The 10,660-nt window shown below is 37.2% G+C and overlaps 1 protein-coding gene across 1 annotated transcript; it reads left to right on the top strand.

The window, feature by feature from the left end:
• The first annotated feature begins 6,654 nt into the window (after positions 1–6,654).
• LOC149181549 (putative pectate lyase 18) lies at positions 6,655–8,076 on the top strand. Its single transcript, XM_089418349.1, has 4 exons — positions 6,655–7,308; positions 7,406–7,509; positions 7,626–7,764; positions 7,855–8,076. Exons 1-4 carry the CDS (start codon positions 6,661–6,663, stop codon positions 8,074–8,076), a joined length of 1,113 nt encoding a protein of 370 aa, XP_089274475.1. The 5' UTR covers positions 6,655–6,660.
• Positions 8,077–10,660: the final 2,584 nt, after the last annotated feature.

Here is a 10,660-nt window from a genome sequence, read left to right as displayed (position 1 = left end):
GGGAAGAAGCTTTGGACAAGATAGCTTTGTGCAATTCTTGCGCTGCTTGCAGAGCGGGGAAGAAGCGTTGGCAGGACATGACAACTCTGTGCAATTCTTGGGCTATTTGCAAAGAGGGAAGTCTGGGAAGGACATGACAACTCTACATAGTTTCTGGGCTAGCTGCAAAGCAGGCAGGATGGGCAGGACATGACAATTATGTGTACTTTTGGAGTTCAGTACAACCCAGGGTCACAACTCAAGTTTTTTTTTGGTTGACTAGCGGAAGGCTTGATGGAAGGTCTCGCGGGAAGAGTGAAATTGGTTGGCTTCTAGGACAAGATCTGTGCAGTTTTTGCGAGTCAGTCAACTGGCCCATTACCATGTCCTTTAATTACAAATTGAAAGATAAAAAGCTACTAAAAAATAGGAATAGGAAAAACATTGAAAATAAAATCCTAATATGAAAATATATATTTATTACCCATTTTGACATCAAAGTGAAGATAAACTTCAAAATATTTATTTATTACCTCCCTAGCATCATCACGGGGTGGAGGTGTAAGACGAAGACGGAAGTACCAGACTGAGGGAAGAGGTACTTTTTCATTTAAAAAATAATTAAAATCTTCACTTTTTTCGGTTGCCCGAAGATGCCATAAGATAGTTAAATGGGCCCAAAGAAAATTTGACTGTCCTTCATAATGTGTGGTGTAAGGTCCGAAAGGAATGTATCTGGATTGGCTCATGTAGGGCACTTAACTAATGATACAGGGAAAACAAATAATTTAAAAACTTCGCTTTTTCTCTGCAAAAGAAATAGTTAATGAGGCCAGGAGGAAATTTGAATCTCTATGCCATAAAGTGTGATGTAGGGTCCGAACTAATTCACCTGGATTAGATTGTGTCTTCGCATGTACATAGCGATTACAGGCACAGAGAATCACCCTTGTCTTATCTACTTCGGCTGCACGAAACAAATCTTCCATGTATGATTTTTATTCCATTCATCTAAAGCCACTTCTTCATCTATAAGGGTTTTTTGGAAATAAAATGCTCCTATGGATGGCTTGGTCGGCGAATTTAACCGTTTAGAATCTGTAGGTCGTTACACAGTTGAATTTGACAAGACCTTAAAAGACGATTTTTTGGGGCAACGTCTTAAATTTGTGTGAGAGATATGAGGTATAAGATAATCTGAACGTGCAGGTGAACAAATACCATGTTAATTATGGGGCAGATTTCACCCGAGGTCAAAACCGGTAGCAAATTTTTTCATGCATTACGGTGGTACTAAATCCTTAAAGCCCGGGAAGAATCGATTATGTGCATAGCGGAGTGAGATGAATCTGAAGCAAAGTCCCTTTAATTTTGGATTTGCATGTGCAGGAAGCCAACCATAGCTATAGGTACTGTTGTGTATTTTGGAAGGATTTGCAATTCGGAAAACGCCATTAGCTGGCTTCTCCGTATTTTGGGAGTTATTGATAATAATTTCACTTTCTCTAGAATTGTGACAGAGGGGTCCAGTTATCCTCATTGCTGATATGGTAGTTTTGAACAACCGTGATTATTGGCTATCCATTTTTTTAACAGTGATTGTCGGGCGTTATTCCCGTAAAGTACTCTCACCCAGGGTTGGAATTTGGATTTCTCTTTACTCGTCATACAATTTTTTTTTGACGTTTTGGGTCCTTATGCTTCCCGTCAAGAAACGTTATATTAAAAATTTTGCCCTTCAAGAGTGATGTTCTCATAATAAATTGAGGGTGTTATTGATGCTGTTACTTGTGCATTGCCTGGGGATGAGACTGCCCTCTGTGTTGCTGCAACTATAGTGGATAAGTTGAAGGTGAGCAAGGGATTGACCCCATACAGAAAGGCCATGGATCGGGCTCTGCGGATATGTAAAGGACTGTACGGGAAACAAATGAAGAACAATGTGATGAAGGATTTGATAGATGCCCATGTCTATAACAGAGATATTATTGCTCCCAAGTCTTGCATATTTTAGCCTTTCTCGCTGGCTCGTATACATTTTCTTTTGAAATCTAGATTAGCCGAGTAACTTCATTCAAAATTTGTTACTATTCTTTTGTTCCTAGTCCAATCAGAGCTTTAACCTCTTTCGATTACCCAATTCAAATTCTTATTTGTACAGAGGAACATCTCTTACCGTTTCTTATTCTTTTGTATATCACAATCCCTAATAGGACAACTAATTTGACCACTTTTGCTTCCCAATACAAAACTTGAAATACGAAGCACCTCATCTCCCTTTTCAAGCCCAATCCCTTTATCACATTTTAGTTGTTCTTTGAAAGCTGTGAGGGGAAAAAGAACACAGGAGAATTTCCCCAAACTATAAAGGTAATTTAAAGTTTCACAGATTCTGATTTTGATCTTGAGCTTCTGAAGCGTGGGGCTGAAACTCAACTCCGTCCTTGTTGGGCACCTACATTCACTATAGCTTGGAGTTTTATACCGTAGGTTGAAGGCATTTCATAGGTTGATGTTTCACTCGGAGGCATGGTATGGAGGTTTCAACATATGTTGAGATTAAAGAGTATCTGCATAGCAGGGGGTTTGTGACAGCAGGCATACTTTGTCCATTATTTTGACGGGCATATCAATGTTTTCTTTATCCCTTCTGAAGCAAAGTATGGGGTCAAAGACATTGTATCAAATCCATTTGATTGTATATCACAATATAATATTCTTTTAATTTTAAATAAAGGTGCTCCTTGTAGATTCATTCCATTTAATGGGGAATTATTTGTCTTCAACTGATGCAAAAACATGGTATGTGAGATCTATACTGCATTTAATAATAATACGTGGTTTATATTTGCATGTTATAAAATATGTTTAAGATTCTCTTCTCTGTCAGATAACTGGTTTTAGGATTTCAGATCAGTGTTTCTAAAATTTTATCATTAATGATAATCTGATAGAGAAATGTTTAGACTCTTGAGTGAGATTTCAGATGATCTATCATAGGATGCAGAATATTGGTTGGACTTGGGAAGACTTGAAACATGGGAGGGCTAGAGAGAAAACTGCAGCTGATCGTAGAGCTTAGCCCTAACAAGAAGCTGCTTACACTGGTTGGAGATGATAAAGAATCAAGAATAAAAACTTTTTCTGTCATAACATTTAAATGAAGGATATCTTCAACTTAACGGAATCAGTGTGTCTGAGATTTAAACTGCATAATGCATTTAATAAGAATGATTTATTTTTGCATGTCAAATACAATCAGTAATCTATTGTCTGTCAAATGACTGGGTTTAGAATCTCAGATCAGTTTTCCTAAAAATTTATCAGTAGACCCACAGTGTTTGAAGTATCACTAACCTGAACTTTGAAGCACAATTTGTAATTTCCTCGCAGTTTCCTTGGAGGCTGGAGCCAATCTTGAGCTGGGCGACAGCAATGCGTTGAGAGAGAGTGTGCAGTTGCACTGTGAATCATGAACTCGATTGTAAAAAGAAAACAAGCCCACGGGCCACATTCGTTGGGTAAAATACAGGGAGACCATGCAGTGGCAATGGGCATGCACAGATCTCCGAAATCATCCAGGGAAAAATCTTCGGCTAAAAGAGAATTGCCCATTCTCTACAAAAAAAAAAACTAAATCTCTGACTGAGAAAAAATGGCTATTGCCATTGGCTGCTCCCACATGCTAATTTCGTTCCTCCCATTGTCCCACATGCTAATTTGACAGCCTCCGCCCTCTTGAAATTTCTACAATTGCCAAGAGTTTCACGCAAAAGGAAGGAAACAGTGACGGCCCTGCAGGCTGTGAGATAACAGAAACTATACCATTACCTAGGACGTGAGGTGACGTGAGGATGATAAGAAATATCCATATTATAAGGAAACAGAACTATACCTGTAACCTAGGTATAAGAACGTTTTGGAAAAAATTCGAAACGTCAAAAAAACGTTTTTAACTATTCTGGGCACGTCAGTGAAAACGGGCATGGACAAATTCCAGCCGTCAAATACGTTTAAAAAGGCTTATGACGGGCAAAATGCCTGTCAAATTCCAACCCTGCTCTCACCCACGTGGTAATATTCTTCGATGCCCAATATAGATGACTTGGCGCCAACATTAATGCCCAACTCGTACATAGTTTATTCATTTAGTAATTCCCAATTTCTTATATAAGAAAGGGCAAGGTGTTCATGCAGATTCGTGCACACCAGCTGAGTTCAACACAAGTTTGACCATCTTATGTGTAGTCGACTGGTATTAGTTATAATTTATAGGAATTAGCCTAGCAGCTTGTTATTATGATTTACCATATTTTCTTCTGCAATTAGTATACTCCATGTCATAAGCTCAACAAAGTCTTCTCTTGCTCAATATGTTGTTAGCAGAATCGATTCAGCAGAGATCTTGTATAGCAGCCAATTAGTGATATTCCCATCGTTGTAATCTGCAGATTGCAACATTCTTGGCCCGCTTCTCTAACCAAAATGTCTGGCTATCGATTTGTACTGTCATTGCTTAGTTTCTTTGGAATGTTTTGCGCTCGTTCTTCAGCAGTCAAGTCATTCGAAATTTTCGAAAATTTGACAGCGGCTGTGCTTGGTCAGCCTGCGGTTGTATCTGATGTTGGGTATTTTTGAATGGGAAAATACCAAAACCACACAAACAAACACCACAGAGCCAATGCTCTGTTTCCACTGTTGCAGGATCCTTTTGCACAGGGAAGCTTTAAAAACAAAATGACTCATAACAGTCCATTACACATCATAAAAACATTTCTATTGCTTAAAATATAAAGCCTCATACAAACATTCATCCTCTTTGCTGAGAGGAATTCACCAAAAACAATATTAAACAAAAACTCTGTTTTCACCCTGAGAAATTACTGAGCTGGGTTTACTGCTGTAAATCCCCTTTTACATTCACTGCAGTGAAAAACACTTTACTGCTGTAAAATAAAATTTACATATGCATACAAATGTGCTCCACCATTTTCCTTATGCACTTCTGTGTAAAACCAGACATGGTTTTTCTTACACCTCTGTTTTACAAAAATGCCACACAAAACATTACAACCCTCTTCTTGTCTTTTTACACACTGCTGTGTGTTTCACCTTTTACTGCACCATCATTTTACAATGCTCCACACAAAAAAAATTCAACCCACGAGCTCTTTTCATTTGGCTCACATTTCATTACAATGAGGAACTAATTTTTTATGCACTGTTGTGCAACACTTCAAATTCTGGATTCCCCTTCTGCGTTCCTCCTTTTATTTATGTGTGCGTGTTATCAAAATGGTCTGCACATTGCCCCCATTTTTACTCTGCCCCCTATCTTCTTTTCACACACTACAATACCAAAAAAAATACCACGAGCAGCCACTATTACACATTGATTTTTTTTAACACTTATGCATGAGGGCGCGGGCTTACATAATATATATAAAACATATATAAAAAAAACGTGGGCCATAATAATATTAAAGGCCCACACCTAAACTACGTACATGCATATATAAAAATATAATAACGTGCCCATAACCTTTTAAAAGGGCCTCCACCTAATCCTACGTAAATGCATTAACGCCAAGTCGTTTCCTCCACGGCGGTCAACCACAAAACTTTCAATCCACGCAAACTTTAAATTGACGCAGGCCCGTGCACCTTCAAGAGATCGACAGCTGACAACACGCAAGGAGATCGGACCGCTGGAGTGGATATCGGAAGGCAGTTCGCAGCAGGACTTTACCTTCCGAGAAAATGACGTCGGCTGACGTCGGCTGATGTCAGTTGAGAGCCACGCGTCTTCACCAAATCGCATCGGAGCCAAACATACGGAAACTGCTTTTCCCCGGATGGCGGTGCGATATGGTCTGGGCGGTTTTGTGGTTTCGTTCCGTGGTTTTTGGGTTGCTGCTGTATTGTCCACGTCCGCCTGCACGGTGTTGCGACCTGCAGTTGGAATTACCATTCCAACATCTGGTTCTAAAAATAATCAACAATCTGCAACGAAATATGGGGAGCAGCCCGAACGGGTAGCTGAAGCGGTTGAAAGGTAATTGGTCTCCGTCATCCAATGCATAATTCAGTTAATATGGTACTTGAGATAGATGTCGAATTGCTGACATTTGTCTCCTTCATGAATGAGTAGATTAGATATCGTCCACAAGTAAGGCTTTATAGAAATTTTCAGTGTTGAAAGGCCCAGTTTTCTGCAATGGCATTCTATTCACCAGGGCTGAACTTTATGTGAAGATGGAACTATTTTAACCACGGGCGGATCGGATATGTCGAAGTGTGCTTAATGCATGGTATTCTAATTATCTTAGTACATAATACTCAATATTGTCAACAAATAACCAACTTGCTCACGAGCCATAGAAACACGGGGTTGTATATCCCAGCAGTTACATCACTCGCCTTCCAAAATCCAACTGTGGACATTTATGACCCTAGCTGGTTATTTTCCGTCCTTAATATTCAGGGAAATGATATTTTAGATTTGATTGGCCACAAAAACAAATTACCTCCACTAGGTTCTAGAGAACTTTGAATATATTTCCGTCAGGGCTGTACGGTACCTTGCTTGTCTATAATATGCGTTTAGGGATTTGAAGGTGTTATGGGCTTGGGCTTAATTAATGTAATATATGGTCGGAGAAATAACCGTTAATTGATGCAATGTATCGCAGGAGCATTAACAATTCGAGGAGGGAGCTAAGTTATTTGTCTTGCGGAACGGGGAACCCCATCGACGACTGCTGGCGCTGCAATCCAGATTGGGAAAACGATCGAAAGAGGCTCGCAGATTGCGCCATTGGGTTTGGCAGGAATGCCATTGGAGGGAGGAATGGGAGGATTTACGTTGTCACAGATTCCAATGACTACGATGCAGTCACTCCCCGGCCGGGTACCCTGCGCCACGCTGTTATTCAAACTGAGCCTCTGTGGATAATTTTTCAAAGAGACATGGTCATCCAGCTCAAAGAAGAGCTTATCATGAACAGTTACAAGACAATCGACGGGAGAGGTGTAAATGTCCACATTGCCAACGGTGCCTGCATTACGGTACAATACGTTCACCACATTATCATTCACGGGATTCACATCCATGACTGCAAGCCTGCAGGAAATGCCATGGTGAGGGATTCCCCAGGACATTACGGGTGGAGGACGAGAAGTGATGGAGATGGAGTCTCCATCTTTGGGGGAAGCAATATCTGGGTAGACCATTGCTCCTTGTCAAACTGTGCAGATGGACTCATCGATGCAATCCTGGGGTCGACTGCAATAACAATTTCAAACAACTTTATGACGCACCATGATAAGGTTTGAATCTCAATTTTGGCTTTGTAACATTAAAAGTTCAAAATTTCCTATTCATGCTCATGCCATTCGTCACATTGTCATATATAAATTGTCGCAGGTTATGCTCCTCGGCCACAGCGACGAATATGTGCAGGACGTTAACATGCAAGTAACGGTTGCCTTCAACCATTTCGGGGAAGGGCTCGTGCAACGCATACCTAGGTATCTGAATCGATCTGATTTCAAATTTTTCGTTTTGTGTTTTATTCGTTAACAATCCAGCCAAGCTTAGAGGTCAAAAGTTTCTCTGTAAAACAATGTTTAATGCTAAAATGCAGATGCCGACATGGTTACTTCCACGTGTTGAACAACGATTACACACACTGGGAAATGTACGCAATCGGCGGAAGCGCGAACCCAACAATCAACAGCCAAGGCAATCGATTCCTCGCACCTGTCAATCGCTTCTCCAAGGAGGTAAGCTTTGCTTCTGCAATTCTTCTCAATCTATTAGTGTCGAAAGTAACAGAGTGAAGATGGAATTGATGAATATGAATGGTCGGACAGATGACGAAGCACGAGTACGCACCGGAAAGCGCATGGCGGAGGTGGAATTGGAGGTCAGACGGAGACCTGATGCTGAACGGAGCGTTCTTTACTCAATCGGGTGCGGCCGCATCGTCGAGTTATGCGAAGGCTTCGAGTCTATCAGCAAAGCCATCGTCTCTGGTTGGCTCCCTCACAGAGAACGCCGGTGTTCTGGCATGCCGAAAAGGCACCCGCTGTTAATCCCAACAACAGTGCGACGCACATAGCCACTCTCAATCTCCCTGTCTGTCCCAATTAGCTTTTCGGTAGCAACTTCTCTTTTCGTAGTATATGTAGTGAGCACTCTTTCATGTGAGAGCATGTTACGTAATTTGACGAAGCTCTTCCACTTTTCAAACATTGATCTGCACGAATATACCGCTCTCCTGTTTTATGTATGGGAGTTAATGCGCAGGCGTAGATGTGTTCTAGATTGTCGATTGCATAAATAATGTGTATGTACAGTCATTTATATAAGTTTTCGATTCTATTTCGGTGTCCATGGGTATTTCCATACTATTTCTCATGGGTCATTTCTTCTTCTTTCTCTTTCACTGGTTATTTCTTTTTCATAGCCTGAAAATATCATTACTTACTTACTTGTCAAACTAGTAATAAGACAACTACAAGATATATTTGAGTAGTAATAAGACAGTTACAAGATATATTTGTTCATTAAACTATTACCTTCCAAAAAAATGAACTTTTAACCCAATCTAAACCGACATACTCCAAACCGTATTACCTTCCAAAAAAATGACCTTCATTAAACTATTACCTTCCAAAAAAATGACCTTTTAACCAAATCTAAAGCGTTTTTAAACGTATTACCTTCCAAAAAAAAATGACTCTTTAACCAAATCTAAACCGTTTTAGGAGAAAGATTTAAAATTATAATCTTGAACCATTTTTAAGGCATATTCCAAACACAAGATCCAGTTTTAGGAGAGATTTAAAATTATAATTTTTATATCAATATTAAGAAAAAAAATTAATCATCTAAAACTGAGTTCTATAGATCAAACACATTATTTTACTTCATATACACAGGATTTTTATAATAAGATAATTGGCTGAGTATTCTAAATTTTTCATTAATTCTTTTTAAAGTAGTATTATGTTGGAATCATAATTTTTTTATAAATTTATTTCTATATTTTTAAAATACTAAATTTATTGATATATTTAAAAACCAAAAAATACAACTTAACCCAATATTATTTACCCACTTTTCAAAAAAAAACGTCCTCTTTATTTAATAAAACTTTTTCTAAAGTACATGACATATTTCACAATAAATGTTATAATCCTTCGTTCTTAATGTCATGTATTATATATTACATCTTAAAAACCAAAAAGGAACGCACATCATTCGTTTGAAAACAATCAGAATGCTTGTAATATAAATGAATATTTTTCTAATAATTTATTTTTAATTTTATTAAAATAACATGGGATATTGTTAAAACTGGTTGAACGCATCTTCACGTGAAGTTAGCATTAAGTGGAGATTGATTAACCAACCAGCCTGTCTTTGAAACAAGTTTTAGATTAAAAAGGTGAAACCGCCCATGAAACAGCCTTGTATAAATTTTCTTGAATGAATTTTATAAAACAGCCTTGTATAAATTTTCTTGAGTGATTGATTGAAAGATTGAAATTCTTCCCAAACGAAATAAGGAAAATCTCATCAAAAATCATTTTCCCTTATGACAACAGAAACCCATTTTTGGAAAATGCAAATAGCTCAGGATTTATTTATTTATTTTGTTGAGTACTTTTAAAATTAATGTAATAATGACAGCTCTTTAAATTCAATATTTAATATTGAAAAGACCATGGAATGGAGAATAACTTGTCATAATGTTGGGGTTTAGGAACTTTACTTCCATATTTAATATTGAAAAGACCATGGAATGGAGAATAACTTGTCATAAGGTTGGAATGGAGAGTAACTTGTCGTAAGGTTGGGGTTCAAAAACTTTACCATCTCACCAAAAAAAATCCATTACCTTAAAAAATAATTATGAATCCTAGTTAATTTATTTACTTATTAAGTTTTTTTAAATATTTGTAAAATAAAAATAAAATAAATTTCAAAAATTTACATGCTTAATAAAAATATTATTATTCTAATACATAAAATAAAAAATAAATAAAATTGCATTTACATATAGATTTTTCTTATTAAAGGTCTATGAGATGTTTTAGTAATGAAAGAATGAGTTGACTTTGTATAACAATTTAGCTATTTAAATATAGGAAAGCATATATTTCTATCTATTTAAATTTGAAGCTATATCATTTTATAAAATACTATATATTTTTAACCATTAAACTATTCAAACTATTAATTATTCTTATTTGCTAGGCAAACCAGAAAAAAGAAAAAGCAAAGAAAAAACTAATTAGATTAAAGTCTTACTCAAAATTACTATGCTTTTATCATTAAAATAAATATTAACAACTCAAACTATTCTCATCAAAGAAAAAAGAGGAGAGATAACCACCCGGGTTAAATTCCTTCTCAAAAGTGTTATATCTTTATCACTAGCATATATCCATTTTAACCACGGGTCTAACATGAGCCTAGAGGGATCAAATTTCTTTAGGCCCAAACTTATTTTAGAGTGCAAAAAACAATGTGTAATTTTTTATTGTTTAAATTGTATTTTTGAATGTTATAGAGATTACCTAACATATGCATTAAGCCATTTTATCAGGCCACATTCAACTTGTTTTTTATTATTAATATATTTTTAAGTATACTTCAATATTAATTTAT

This window comes from Pinus tabuliformis, chromosome 3_2 (assembly GCF_031772625.1).
Source record: "Pinus tabuliformis cultivar Carrire ecotype Pingquan chromosome 3_2, CPIR1, whole genome shotgun sequence".
In the NCBI taxonomy this organism is placed as follows: domain Eukaryota; kingdom Viridiplantae; phylum Streptophyta; class Pinopsida; order Pinales; family Pinaceae; genus Pinus; species Pinus tabuliformis.
Note: the sequence above shows the minus strand (reverse complement) of the source record. Positions and strands in the feature narration are given on the sequence as shown.

What these genes read in the sequence shown, in the direction of transcription:
- LOC149181549 (XM_089418349.1), top strand. Translation starts at nt 6,661, where the DNA reads ATGTATCGCAGGAGCATTAACAATTCGAGGAGGGAGCTAAGTTATTTG. An exon ending in TTATGACGCACCATGATAAG is followed by an intron (nt 7,309 to 7,405) that starts GTTTGAATCTCA and finishes AAATTGTCGCAG; the next exon opens with GTTATGCTCCTCGGCCACAG. An exon ending in TCAATCGCTTCTCCAAGGAG is followed by an intron (nt 7,765 to 7,854) that starts GTAAGCTTTGCT and finishes ATGGTCGGACAG; the next exon opens with ATGACGAAGCACGAGTACGC.